Source organism: Cebus imitator, unplaced genomic scaffold (genome assembly GCF_001604975.1).
Source record: "Cebus imitator isolate Cc_AM_T3 unplaced genomic scaffold, Cebus_imitator-1.0 Scaffold25, whole genome shotgun sequence".
Lineage (NCBI taxonomy): Eukaryota > Metazoa > Chordata > Mammalia > Primates > Cebidae > Cebus > Cebus imitator.
The window spans coordinates 5,578,552-5,594,126 of NW_016107340.1; the positions used below are offsets into that span (position 1 = coordinate 5,578,552).

The 15,575-nt window shown below is 42.0% G+C and overlaps 1 protein-coding gene across 2 annotated transcripts in view; it reads right to left on the reverse strand.

Moving 5' to 3' along the window:
* Positions 1-11,536, reverse strand: part of SLC33A1 (solute carrier family 33 member 1) — a 24,815-nt gene extending 13,279 nt beyond the window's left edge. Inside the window, exon 1 of one of the 2 annotated variants that reach the window (XM_037736472.1) lies at positions 10,173-11,536. In XM_037736472.1, coding sequence (XP_037592400.1) covers positions 10,173-10,947 — 775 coding nt within the window. In that variant the 5' untranslated portion in view covers positions 10,948-11,536. The remainder of the gene's footprint in view (positions 1-10,172) is intronic. The other variant, XM_017522924.2, reaches the window with a different exon arrangement.
* Between the last annotated feature and the right edge of the window lie 4,039 nt (positions 11,537-15,575).

The following is a 15,575-nucleotide window of genomic DNA, read 5'->3' on the forward strand; positions in this document are numbered from 1 at the left end:
CCTCTTTATTATATTCAAAGCATTATACCAGGCACAGCAAATGAACAAAACAGTCTTGACTCTTAAACAGAGTGACCCAAAATAGTAACAACAATAAGAAAAGGCTGGGGGCGGGTGTGGGGGTACATTATATTTAGAGTACTACTGAGTTGAATGAAACAAAAGCCTATCACGTCACTTTATTCAAGAAAAGTGCTAGAGGTGGGAAATTATTTTCATATCCCATAAGATCCATCGGTTATTCTTACATGCCCAAGTCTTTTCAGTTCTTTATTAAATTTCACAACAGGTGATTATTTACATCAGATTTTCTACCTTGTATTTTAAACTTTCTAATGTTTTCTATGTTTTTAAGAATAAACTTCTCATCTCAATACTACAATACAAAAGGAATTTGCTCAGACTCATAGGTGCAGAATGAGGACACATGATGAGTACTGTCTGGGTTGTTTCAGTGAGATAGTTGAGCCATTAGCTATCACCTTGAACAAATTTAGTGAAGGGAGGGAATAATGATCTGGGAGATTCGGCTAAACAGCTAAAACTAATAGTAATAATAGAAGTATCATTTATTGAGTGCATACCACATGACAAAAATATGCTAAGCATTTTACATGTATCAACTCCTTTACTTCAACAACCCAATACATTAGCTTATCACCAGCCCAGATTTACAGGTGAACAAACAAACGCTTAGGGAAGTCAAGTTCTCCAAGTCACATTCTAAGTCTGTGATAAATTTGTGATTTCACACCTTATAAGTACAACTAATTTCAAAACCTGTATCTCATTAACCATCCTGAGAACTGCATTTTAGTTTGCCATTACAAAACTTATTAGATAACCCTGTCTCAGTTTCTTCATCTGTAAAATAAGAGGATTTGGCTAGAAAATCCTTGCATTCTGGCTCAAAGATTCCAGCACTGTACTCCATTTTAGATGTTTTTACTTTTTATTAAATGGCTTATGTAGCACAACTGATCAAGGACCGTAGTCACCTATTCTCAAAAACAATTAAGAGCATTCTTCAGTCAGGGTTTTTCCTTAGATTGAATCTTGCTCTTGCTTCTGTGCTCACTAATGATGATCACTATAGTTTGAACCTCACTTATGAGGGAGAAATAGCATTATTTGTTTAGCTCAATTTCACCTTGGTATTTAAATATTCCTTTCTTTTATCTCATTTGATTCTCATAGCAAACAGGATAGACTAAGTAGGTGTTATTACTATATAAAGATGAGGAAAAGAAACTCAGAATACTTAAATCTTTACCAAAGGTAAAATTACTAAGAGGCAGAGGAGGAGGCAGAACTTGAATCTCAACCTCCTGAAGTTGAGTTTTATACTCTTTCCATAATTTTATACTGCCTACATAATGATATTTTTAAAATTAATGTTGAAATTAGAATCTACTAGAATTGGCTAATTATTTAATCTCCACAAGCCTAACCAAAAACCAAAAAGCAAGGCTTTGCTATTCAAATTATGCAAATTAAAGAAACTAAAACAGACCAGGTGTGGTGGCTCACGCTTATAATCCCAGCGCTTTGGGAGGCTGAGGTGGGAGGATAGCTTGAGCATAGGAATTCAAGACCAAGATAGCAAGACCCTGTATCTACAAAAAAAAAAGGAAAAACTTAAAAATTAGATGGGCATGATGGCGAGTACCTGCAGTCCCAGCTACTCAGGAAGCTGAGGCAAGAGCATGACTTGTGGTCAGGAGTTGGAGGTTACAGTAAACTCTGATGGCACCACTGAAATCCAGCCTAGGCAACAGAGCCAGACCTTAACCAATTAATTAACTAATTTGTTAATAAAGCTAAAACACTTTAAACATATATGGAAAATTGTATTCTAGGATGAATACTTTTCTGCACCATGGGAAATTTCTACTTAATTTTAGATATTCTAGGATTAAGATAGGCCAGGCGTGGTGGTTCAAGCCTGTCATCCCAGCACTTCAGGAGGCTGAGGCGGGCAGATCACTTGAGGTCAGGAGACCAGTCTAGCCAACATGGCAAAACCCTGTCTCCATTAAAAATATAAACATTAGCTGGACGTGGTGGCGTGTACCTGTAATCCCAGCTACTTGGGAGGCTAAGGCAGAATTGCTTGAACCCAGGAGGGGGAGGTTGCAGTGAGACAAGATTGTGCCACTGGACTCCAGCCTGGGGAACAGACCAAGACTCCATCTCAAAAAAAAAAGAAGGAAAAAAACCAAAACTTTCTTAAATGTAAATATATCTATTTTAAAATACAGTAACATATAAAAGTCTATGATTAAACATCATCAAAATGGCATCTTGTTTTTTGTTTTGTCACCCAGGCTGGAGTGCAGTGGTTCGATCTGGGCTCACTGCAACCTCCACCACCTGGCTTCACGCAATCTCCTGCCTCAGCCCCCCAAGTAGCTGGGATTACAGGTGTGTGTGCCACCACACACAGCTAATTTTTGTATTTTCAGTAGAGACAGGGTTTCACCATGTTGGCGAAGCTAGTCTCAAACTCCTGACCTCATATGATCTGTCTGCTTTGGCCTCCCAAAGTGCTGAGATCATAGGTGTGAGATCACACCTTGCCTGACACAAAGTAACATAATTTCTAGCATTTTGGAATCTGGTTCAAAAGGAATGAACAACAATGTATTAATAACATTATCCTTATAAGTGAAGCTAATGTCCACTATTTTTGCATTCTTAATGCCATCTGCAAAATGAGGCAAATAATTGTTTACAGTTTCACACACAACATTATTCTCATTGATCAAGCTTTTGTTCATCATTTGTTTTAAACAAGTTGTTTAACAAGCCCTGAAAAAAAAACTATTATTTTCACTGTGACCAGAAATTCCAATTAATGGTCTCAAGTGAAATTAATGGTCTCGGTGTTAAGTGAAAAGTAAAAGTTTTCCAATTATATACAACTTAAGGAGTTCCATTTTTCTAAGCAAAAGAATTATAAATTTGTTTAGCATAGTGTCCCAATTTTAATGAACAAAGTTGATCTAAAATTTAAATCCCTTGATACCGACACGAAGGGAAAAAAGAAAAAGAACAAACTATGTTTTCTGAGAGACACGGTCTCACTCTGTCACCCAGGCTGTACTGCAGTGGCACAAACATGGCTGACTACAGCCTTGACCTCCTAGGCTCAAGTGATCCTCCTGCCTCAGCCTCCCAAACTGTTAGGATTACAGGTATAAGCCACTGTACTCAGCCAAGGATATTTCTAATTTCTTTGTGCTTTCAGGAGAAAATACTTTTTAAAAAGGAAGTAGTGACAATGAGTCAGTCACAAAGCCCTAATTCAAAGGGTTTCCAAATCTCACACACGCAGAAGAATGAAAAAGCCAATACCTTAGAGAGTCTAGGAAATATATTAAGAAGTTTTATGAACACAATTACCACAAATCAGACCAATGTTAATAAATGATAGCCAGTAGTCTTATTAGACTTATTAACACTGCTTTGATGCTAGAGACATCTATAGTTCAATATGCCAATGACCATAAAGACACATTATTACAAAAAATATGGAAATATTTAATTATTAAAATTTTGGTTAATTTTGATTTGTGTATTTTACCAACTTAAGCATATAAAATATATGATCAAGATATCAAAGCTGATGTTTAAGTTTCGTAAACATGATTTTCAAGCAAAGACCTAAAAACAGACTAAATATCCTGAAGTGGCTGCAAGATCTTGTCCAGTGCTCTCATCAATGCAGAAATTAGGAGCATGTAACAATTCATTAGTGACCAATAAAGGTAGAATAGCTAGCACCTGAGTGCCTATTACAAGATCTGGGGAAAACAGAGGACATCTCATTTAAATCTCAAAATCACTTTCCAAGATAGGCATTATTATTCCTACTTCATATACAATGAAACAGAATCACAAGGCAGAAAGTGCCAGAAATGGCATTCAAACTCCAGTCTAGTTCTAAAGCAAGAAATGTTTTCCATTATATCATCCAGATATTCAGATACACCCACAGCAAGTAAGATCTCTTTTCTATCCACTAGACACCACTGAGAAAAAAGGTTCATGTTTTAGCTCCAACCATGAGGTCTGGAACAAAAATACTTTCTCATAGTTCTTTAAACTGGCTACTTATATTACCCTTTCTCACCTCCATCTCCCCATATGGTGGTATGACAAACGAAATTCAAATGCACAGGCTAAAAAATTTGGTGTCTTCCTAAAGAATTTATTTTACTCAATAAATTATAGGGAAATACTTTAATGAGAATAAATAGGCCGGCACAGTGGCTCATGCCTGTAATCCCAGCATTTTGGGAGTCCGAGGCAGGTGGATCACTTGTGGGTCAGGAGTTCAAGACCAGCCTGACCAACATGGTGAAACCCTGCCTCTACTAAAAATACAAAAAGTAGCCAGGCATAGTGGTGCATGCCTGTAATCCCAGCAACTCAGGAGGCTGTGGCATGAGAATCACTTGAACCCAGGAGGCAGAAGTTGCAGTGAGCTGAGATTGTGCCACTACACTCCAGCCTGGGTGACAGAGCAAGATTCTGTCTCAAAAAAAAAATAAAAAATACAGTTTGTCTTTCTGAGAATGTAGGGTAACATTTTAAGCCTAGACATGAATGCTAAAGAATGTATTATACGGGTGGGGGTATTGGGGAGGGATAACATTAGGAGAAATACCTAATGTAGATGATGGGGGGATGGATGCAGCAAACCGCCATGGCATGTGTATACCTATGTAACAATCCTGCACAATCTGCACATGTACCCCAGAACTTAAAGTATAATAAAATAAAGAATGTATTGTAGCCTATATAAGAATACCTGCTCTATCTAGAAATGAACCAATTAGTCTTTTCCAAATTCTAACATGCATCTTGAGTCACATAAATTATGTGTTCTGAAAGCAGGACAAAGAAATTTGTCATCAGGTAGGAGTTAATGGTCCTGCTCTCTAATTTAAAGCATCAATGTCTTACAAATACTGTTTAATTAGATTCATACTTATAGCATCAACTTTTTCAAAGCATCACTTTTTCTCTCATTTACCCCTGTACGTGTGTGCCTATTTATAAACAAATTGATTTATAAACTCTAATATCTTTAGTTTTCTTCTCTGGTATCAGACTGTCTTGCTCCCTGCTCCTAAACCCAAATATGGTGTTCCCTATTCTAATCACTTCTAATAGTTACTACTGCTGCTAGAGGAGAGGGCCTCAACTACCAGTTTACACGCTACATCTGGCCTGAAGACATAAATTAGATTAGATAACAGATAGATAGATAATATATTGAATATATTTTTTTAAAGATGGGTCTTGCTACGTTGCCCAGGCTGGAGTGCAGTGGTTATCACAGACACTATTATAACTCACTGCAGGCTCAAACTCCTAGCCTCAAATGATCTTCCTATCTCAGCCTGTCAAGTGGCTGTCACTACAGACGTGTGTCACTCTACAGATGCGTGCCACTGTGCCCTGCTAAAGATATGTTTAAATATAAGCTTAAGAAGTGTTCTTAGGCCGGGCGCGGTGGCTCAAGCCTGTAATCCCAGCACTTTGGGAGGCCGAGGCGGGTGGATCACGAGGTCAAGAGATCGAGACCATCCTGGTCAACATGGTGAAACCCCGTCTCTACTAAAAATACAAAAAATTAGCTGGGCATGGTGGCACGTGCCTGTAATCCCAGCTACTCAGGAGGCTGAGGCAGGAGAATTGCCTGAACCCAGGAGGCGGAGGTTGCAGTGAGCCGAGATCGCGCCATTGCACTCCAGCCTGGGTAACAAGAGCGAAACTCCGTCTCAAAAAAAAAAAAAAAAGAAGTGTTCTTAAAATTAGGAAATAAAAAAGGAATTTCCAGCTTCTCTTGATTACTCCTAAGATCTAGCAATCTTGGAATACTATTGTCACAAAACTACAATTTACTAGACTTGACACTCCTCACCTTTCAAGGGGCATGGATTTCTCAGATCATCTGTCTCCTCCAGCTCAGATGATTCATTTACATTATCTATCTACCCAATATATTCCATCTCCACTTATCTGTGACAATCAAAACTGTTAATTACAGACAGTATTTTATTTATTTATATTTATTTATTTTTTTGGAGACAGAGTCTTGTTCTGTTACCCAGGCTGGAGTGCAGTGGCTTCATCTCGGCTCACTGCAAATCCACCTCCTGGGTGCAAGTGATTCTCAAGCCTCAACCTCCCGGGTAGCTGGATTACAGGTATGTGCCACCACACCTAACTAATTTTTTGTATTTTTAGAAGAGACAGGGTTTCGCCATGTCGCCCAGAGTGGTCTCAAACTCCTGAGATCAGGCAATCTGCGCACCTCGGCCTTCCAAAGTGATAGGATTACAGGTGTGAGCCACCTCACCAGCCAGAACATATTTCAGAATTAAAAAAAAAAAAAAAAAAAAAAATATATATATACACACACACACACACACACACACACACACGCACACACACAACCTTTTAATACTCTGATTTTCTAAACATTGCCTCAGTGTTTAGCTTCTCTTTAATCACCTAAGCAATTATATTTTCTTCATATAATTCTTTCTGTACTCTATAACTTTCTCAAAACCACTGGTTTTTCTTAGTTATCCTATTAATAAGTTCCAGAAAGAATGATGTTATAAATGTGATATGTTCAGTCATAAAAAGGAGAATAAAACTATAGGAATTCTAACTTTCAACTAAAATGTCTGAACCAGAAACAGTAGTCCACTACAGATATAAACAGTTAAATTAAAAAGTAAGCTATTTTTAGAATCTCCTGCAGAACAAAGTTCAAATTCCATAGAAAAAAAAAAAAAAAAGAAATTCAAAATAACAAGACATGTCCGGGAGCAGTGGCTCACACCTGTAATCCCAGTACTTTGGGAGGCTGAGGTGGGCTGATCCCTTGAGTCAGCAGTTCAAGACCAGCCTGGCCAACATGATGAAACCCTATCTCTATCAAAAACACAAAAATTAGCCAGGCATGGTGGTGCATGCTTGTAATCCCAACTACTTGGGAGGCTGAGGCATGAAAATAGCTTGAACCCTGGAGGCGTAGGTTGCAGTCAGCTGACATCACACCACTGCACGCCAGCCCAGGCAACAGAGTAAGACTCCATCTCAAAAATAATAACAATTCACTGCCTAGAAATACTTTGTGAACGCATACTGTCATCACTTTGTTGCTTTTTATGCTTTTCATTTTCACTTTGTCCTAGGACTGCTTTTCATTTTGTCCTGGGACTGCTGTTTATGTCGCCACAGATGATTAAGGAGATGATGTTACTTACAACGAGAAAGCCTCAGATAAATCAAGATTTAAGAGGCTGTGGAGGTCAGGCACAGTGGTTCACACATATAATCCCAGCACTTTGGGAGGCCAAAGCAGGCAGATCACCTGAAGGCAGGAGTTCTAGACCAGCCTGACCAACATGGAGAAACCTGGTCTCTACTAAAAATACAAAATTAGCCGAGCGTGGTGGTGCATGCCTGTAATCCCAACTACTTGGAAGGCTGAGGCAGGAGAATCACTTGAACACAGGAGGCGGAGCTTGCGGTGAGCGGAGATCTAACTGAGCCGAGATTGTGCCATTACACTCCAGTCAGGGCAACACGAGAGAAACTCCGTCTCAAAAAAAACCAAAAAACAAAAACCAAACAAACAAAAACCGGCTATGGAAACTAAACTGCTAATGTGCTAAACTGGAATTTTCTCTTAATATAAGAGTGACTGGTAAAACATTCCAGAGAATGCCGTTATTAGTTCAACAGTTATTATATCTATATTCCCTTAGCCATAACTGTTCCCTAATGGATCAAAATTATGCCACTGAATTTTAATTTAGGCTGACTGGTTCTTTTTTCTTTGAGACACAGCCCGGCACTGTCGCCTAGGCTGGAGTGCAGCAGTGTGATCTCAGTTCACTGCAACTTCTGTTTCCTGGATTCAAGCAATTCTCCCCACTCAGCCTTCTGAGTAGCTGGGATTACAGGTGAGCACCACCCCTTCCAGCTAATTTTTGTATTTTAGTAGAGAAGGGGTTTTGCCATGTTGGCCAGGCTGGTCTCAAACTCCTGGCCTTGGGTGATCTGTCCACCTCAGTCTTCCAAAGTGCTGGGATTACAGGCATGAGCTACTGCACCCAGCTTGGATTTCTTTTTTAAATTTTATTTTAATTTTAATTAATTTATTTTAAGACAGATGTGCTCTGTTGCCCAGGCTAGAGTGCAATAATTGGATCATAGCTCACTATAGCCACAATTTCCTGGGCTGAAGCAATCCTCCTGCCTCAGCCTCCTGAGTAGCTAGGGCTGCAGGCCTTTGCTACCACACCCAGCCAATTTTTTTTTTTAAATTTTTAGTAGAGAGATTGTATTTCCCAGGCTGGCTCTACCTCCTGAGCTCAAGCAGTCCTCCCGCCTCAGACTCCCAAAGTGCTGGGATTACAGGTGTAAGCCACAGCGCCCAGCCATGATTTGTTTTTATTTTATTTTATTTTTGAGACGGAATTTCAAAAACGGGGTTTCACCATGTTGGCAAGGCTGGTCTTGAACTCCTGACCCCAAGTGATCCACCCGCCTCAGCCTCCCAAAGTGCTGGGATTATAGGCCTGAGCCACTGCCCCCAGCCAGCAGTGAAATATTCATAAAGGAGGAGTGGAGTGCCAGAACATTGAGACAAATCTGCCTGAGTACAAAGCAGTATCTCTCACCAAACAACTGAGGAAAAAGTACTGTCACCATCATTTCACCAGTAATAGTGGCTCACTAGCAGTTTGAGGAGGTGGACATAAGGTTAGATGTGTGTGAGAATGAATAAGATTGCAAGAGATTGCAGGAAATGGGTAATACAGTTGTGACACCTGCCACCACCCACATAACTGGACATTTACTCTGTTGGGAATTGCCAAGCTAGCACAGAAGCTGATAAGTTTAGCTGTTTAAATTTCAAAACGGAATCCCCTAAATTCATCATCACTAACAGAATAAAGAATTTCACTATATTCCTGACATTGTTATTCCTGATATTGGTCATTTTAATTGTTTTCTAGTTGTTACAAAAGTTTTTTTTTTTAAAAAAAAAAAAACATAATAAAAACGACCTCAGAAAAGCTTAGGGTCAGGTGGGGTGGCTCACACCTGTAACTCCCAGTACTCTGGGAGGCCAAGGAGGGGGAGAATCACCTGAGGCCAGGAGTTCAAGACCAGCCTAGCCAACATAGTAAGAACCCCACCCCCAACTACCATCTCAATTAAAAAAAAAAAAAAAGAAAAAAATAGAAAAAACTTACAAGTGTTTTACTCATGCAGAAAAAAGGGGAAATTTTGTAGAACTTACCCTCCATTTCTTACAGGACAAACTTTAAACTCTTTCCCATAGCAATTAAAGAAAATCTTACTAATTTAGTCACAGCCTTTCTCAGCATTATTTCCCAAACCCAGTTCCACAATTTAGGCAATGTCCTGTTTTGTTTTTTTTTTTTGACTTTCCTGCCTCAGTGCACTTTCACTTTGTATTGTGCATTCTGGTGTGCCATTTCCTGGCCTCGTGGAATCTTATTCAAGAACAAAGTCAAATGTTACCTGCAACATGACACCTGACTCCCAAAGGCACTTACAAACTGGCAACTCTGAAGTCTCCTAAAATGTTCATCTCTCCGATTTCTTGTGTGCAGAACTCTGTCTTATTCATAAGAGATCTTAGAATCCCATCCCTTAGCTGATTCAATCATGTTTGAACGAATAAACCCTGTTCCATTCACTAAAAGGGTAGATGAGGGACTCTGGGTACAAGGGTAGGGGTAGAAATGGACCAGAAAGTATAGAGCTATAAACCTAAAACCAATAAGACAAAAGGAAAAATGTGAACCACATGAGCCACACTTTTTAAAAATGTGCATTTCTGTATTAAGTAAGGTGCATGAATCCCTGGACTCGTTGTGTTATTTGATGGTTTGCCTCTTCCTGCTTGCAGAGTGCTGATCATTTGATTGCTCTAGTGTCATTCGATTTGGCTTTAATACTTCAAAGAAGCTCATTTTGACGAAACACAAAACTTACCTTATCTCCCATAAAATGATTTCCAGTAAATTAATCAGCTTCCCTCCAACGTCATACACTCTGTCAAAAGGATAAATAAACCTAACGCCATAATAGCTTAAATACATTACCTGAAAGAGTAACTATTCCTCTGGGTTGAGGCTGAAACCGCAAATATTTGTTACAAAAGTCGGCAGATTCCAGGGCCAAAAACAAAACATTGCCCAAAAAGTAACCCGCTGTTTGGCCCACGGAATTGCAAGTAGAAGCATAACCCACGTTTTCCCTGGATAACATAGTTAACGCCCAACCATCCACAGCAATGTCCTGAGTGGCGGCCAAGAATTCAAACAAAAAGAAGGTCACAGTGAGAGCAACCACGTCGAGTGTTCTGCCATCGGTATTTCCGAGCAAACGGTCCACCTGAGTGGATAAATATATCATGAAGACTCCTAGTATATACTGCGTCGGTACAAGCCAAGACTTGCGACGACCGAAGTTCTTAATGTAGACCGCATCAACCAACGGGGCCCAGACTAATTTGAGACTGAAGGGCCAAAAGACAAAACTGAAGAAAGCTTGGTCCGTATAGCTAACATTTTTGCTTTGCAAAATGAGTGGGATGCTTCCTGCCAAGCCCAAGGGAATGCCCTGAAGCACGTAAAGAAAGAGTAGCAGCAAAATGTTGCTTAGTTCGGCCCGGAAGCTCCGTGGGGCTTTTAAGAAGTCGCCAGTGCCGGCATCCCCCAGAAGAGCTTCTCTGTCCCCTTCCCCGCCAGCTGAGTCCAGATGACTGTCATCCCAACCTCCCGGCGGCAGGGGACCGCTCTTCATATCCAGAGAGTGGCTGAAATTCCCTGGCCGCCGTTGCCGACTGCTGTCCTTGTGAGAGATGGTGGGCGACATATCAGAGACGATACAGAGTCCCGTTTGTGGGGAGCCGGGGCTGAGCGTTTTGGATCCGTCCAGTCCCAGGTCCAAGGCTGTCGCGCTGGACCAGGGTTTCGGTGGTTCACGGGATGGTGGCAGGGAGCAGGGCGACAAAGGCACTTCTTACTGCAGCCGGGAGTGCTGAAGCCGGGACCCAGTCCCCTGGCTCGAGGCCCAGAGGATGCCTGGGTAGGTGCCCCCTGGAGCCGCGTCAAGGAGCCTGAAGGAGACCCCCGGGCTGCCGCGCCGGGCTCGGGGCTGGAGGTGTGGGCCGTGGTGCCGCGATGGAAATCAGCTCCTACCTGCAGCGGGACCGAACGGCCGGCGGGTCTCCCGACCCAACACCTCCAGCTCTCGCCGATACCAGTGCAGCACAGAGCACTTCTACAGGACTCCAAAAAGGGATATAACTTCCTGCCTCGCTCTTCAGGAAGTGGTCCCAGTCTCTAACAGGTCCCTTCCTAGCCTCCAGAGCAAGCCAATCAGGAACACGCTCCAGTGGCCGAGTCCGGAAGCAACGCTTGGTGGGAACTCGCAATCTTGGCGGCCGGAACCTTCGGGGAGGATTAACGCAGGCGCACCGTGCGGCCTGGGCGGGGCGCCGCGGGAGCTCGGGCTTTGTGACAGCGCATGCGGCTGTCTGGAAAGCGTGGGCCTCGGTCATTGGACACGAACGGTCACACGACAGCGGTTTGCTCTAGGCCAGCGCTGGCGGTAGAGTGATGTAATCACGCGGGGGTCTGTAGTCTCGGCGGCTGTAGGTTTCGTGGTTGTGCTGATGACAGGCAGTTCCTGAACTCTAGGCTGGGAATTGTGTCATGCTGCTGCTTTCGTGGGCCATGGGCCGACCAGAAACGAAGAGAAGTTTACGAAGTTTTTGTATCAGGATCCAAGGTCACCTTGTGCCCCCAAAAGGGTTGAAAAAGCCCTAACTGGAGAAGCACGTGCCTTACGGTGCCTACGTATTTATGGTACGAATTAAACTGCCCAAGGGGTGCTAGGTTTGTCTGCAGTCCGTTTCTCCCTCGTGATGGAAGACTGGTAGGGACACTTGGTAACCAATTCTTATTACATTGGTGGTTGGATGACTCGTTAAAAAGTCAGGAAACAACAGATGCTGGCGAGGATGTGGAGAAATAGGAATGCTTTTACGCTGTTGGTGGGAGTGTAAATTAGTTCAACCATTGTGGAAGACAGTTGGTGATTCCTCAAGGATCTAGAACCAGAAATACCATTTGACCCAGCAATCCCATTACTGGCTATATATACCCAAAGGATTATAAATCATTCTGTTATAAAGACACGTGCACACATATGTTTATTGCAGCCCTATTTACAATAGCAGAGACTTAGAACCAATCCAAATGCTCATCAATGATAACACTGGATAAAGAGAATGTGGCACGTATACACCATGGAATACTATGCAGCCATAAAAAAGAATAAGTTCATGTCCTTTGCAGGGACATGGATGAAGCTGGAAATCATCATCCTCAGCAAACTAACAAAGGAACAGAAAACCATACACCATATGTTCTCACTCATAAGTGGGAGTCGAACAATGAGAACACATGGACACAGGGAGGGGAATAGCACACACTGGGGCCTGTCCGGAGTGGAGGGAAAGGGGAGGGAAAGCATTAGGACAAATATCTAATGCATGCAGTGCTTAAAACCTAGATGGTGGGGCAGGGTGCCATGGCTCACACCTGTAATCCCAGCACTTTGGGAGGCCGAGGCGGGCAGATCACGAAGTCAGGAGATGGAAGCCATCCTGGCTAACACGATGAATTCCCATCTCCACTAAAAATACAAAAAATTAGTCAGGAGGCTGAGGCAGGAGAATAGTTTAAACCTGGGAGGTGGAGGTTGCAATGAGCAGAGATCAGGCCACTGCACTCCAGCCTGGGTGACAGATTGAGACTCTGTCTCAAAAAAAACAAAAACACCTAGATGATGGGTTGATAGGTGCAGGAAACCACCATGGCACATGTATACTTATGTAACAAACCTGCACATTTAGCACATGTATCCCAGAACTTAATGTAAAATTAAAAAAAAAAAGGTACATGTAGGCCAGGTGCTGTGGCTCACACCTGTAACCCCAGAACCTTGGGAGGTCAAGGCAGGCAGATTACCTGAGGTCAGGAGTTCAAGACCAGCCTGGCCAACATGATGAAACCCTATCTCTACTAAAAATACAAAAATTAGCTGGGTGTGGTGGTGGGCACTTGCAATCCCAGCTACTTGGGAGGCTGAGGCAGGAGAATTGCTTTAACTCAGAGGCACAAGTTGCAGTGAACCGAGATTGTGCTATTGCCCTCCAGCCTGGGTGACAAGAGTGAGACTGTCTCAAAAAACCAAAACAAAAAGAATTTGTAGGCATATTTTAAAACCACCAGCTTGGGAATGAGTGAACCATTTCAGTTAATCTGAAGATAAAAGTCATTCTCTAGTTCAGGGAAGTTTTATTCTATTATCTTAGCAATTATATTTAGGTTTGGTTTGCTTTGATTTGGTTTGGTTGGGGCAGGGCCTCCCTCTGTCACCCAGTCTGGAATGCAGGGGCATGATCACAGCTCACTGCAAACTCAACCTTCCAGGTTCAAGCAATCCTCCTACCTCAGCCTCCCTTGTAGCTGGTACTAAAGGCATGCACTACTATGCCCAGCTAAATATTTTATTTATCTGTAGAGATAGAGTCTTGCTATATTGCCTGCAGTGGTCTTGAACTCCTGGGCTCAGGCAATCCTCCTACCTCATCTTCCCAATGTGCTGGGATTATAGGTGTAAACTACCACATCTGGTTTCTGCAGATTTTGAAGGCTTTCTTTTTCCTTTCTTTTTTTTTTTTTTTTGAGATAGAGTCTCACTCTGTTATCTAGGCTGGAGTACAATGGTGCGATCTTGGCTCACTAAAACCTCCACCTCCCCAGTTCAGGTGATTCTCCTTCCTTAGCCTCCTCAGTAGCTGGAATTAAAGACATGCACCACGACGCCTGACTAATTTTTTCTTGGTATTTTTAATAGAGACAGGGTTTTATCATGTTGGCCAGGCTGGTCTTGAACTGCTGACCTCAAATTATCTGCCCACCTCAGCCTCCCAAAGTACTGGGATTATAGGTGTGAGCCACCACACCCAGCCTTTAAGGTTTTCTTAATTGGAAAAATTCTGGGGAGCGGGCAAGAAAAAAAAAAAGAAATTTTATGAAGGAAATAGTGTAATTCTGGCTTCAGCAGAGGTGCCAATGGAAGTATATTGGTGTGTTACAAATATTTAAAATACTGTATCTGCTATATTTATTTATCTAGGCCCTAAATCCTATGGGTTATTATTATATATACTACTAACTATAGTTCTATTACATATATAATTATATATTAATTTATAACTATAGTTAATACTATTAACCTTGGCATACCTACTCTATGTACCTCTGGTCTCTGGTAACTTAGCTACTCTTACATATATTTCCTAGAGCCTCAAAAAAATCCTAGCGACATCAAGGATGAAAAGGAACATGGACTACTGAAACAAGTTATAGTCCAATTACTTTAGAATGATATTTAGAAGCTATAACAAAAATTGGCTGAGTGCAGTGGCTCATGCCTGTAATCTCAGCACTTTGGGAGGCCAAGGTGGGCGGGTCACCTGAGCTCAGGAGTTCGAGACCAGCCTGGCCCACACAGTGAAACCCCATCTCTACTAAAAATACAAAAATTAGCTGTTGTCATGGTGCATGCCTGTAATCCCAGCTACCCAGGAGGCTGAGGAAGGAGAATGGCTTGAACACAGGAGTTGGAGGCTGCAGTGAGCCGAGATCTCGCCACTGCACTCCAGCTTGTGCAACAGAACAAGACTCCATTAAAAAAAAATTGGTATCTATGGGTTACCATAAATAAAAAATTTATATCTCCTCAATATAAACCCCTCAGGAGTATTCTTGCATATTCAGATGGCCTTTTTGTACTTACTATATTAACCATCCTGCCTTTTCAAGTATTCAAAATAAATCTCTCAGTAACTCATCATTTTTAAAAAACTCAGTTACCTTGCCAAGAGTCCAGGACAGAGGATTCTACCCTGGCTAGGAGTTTCTAAACTAAAACATCTGATCACACTATGACACAAATAAACAAAACAAAACAAAACAGGTTAAGAGACCCCACAGACTAATCTGAATGTCTTGTCTGAAATAGTCCATAATAGGCCAGATACAGTGGCTCATGCCTGTAATCCCAACACTTTGGGATGCCGAGATAGTAGGATCACCTGAGTCCAGGTTTGAGACCACCTGGGCAACATGGTGAGACGCTGTCTCTATAAAAAATCAACAAATTAGCCTGTAATCCCAGCACTTTGGGTGGCTGAGGTGGACGGATCACAAGATCAAGAGATCAAGACAATGCTGGCCAACGTGGTGAAACCCCATCTCTACTAAAAATACAAAAATTAGCTGGGCGTGGTGGCATAGGTCTGTAGACCCAGCTACTCAGGAGGCTGAGGCAGGAGAATCGCTTGAACCTGGGAGGCGGAAGTTGCAGTGAGTCATGATCGTGTCATTGCACTCCAGCCTGGGCGATAAAAGCAAAACTCCATCTCA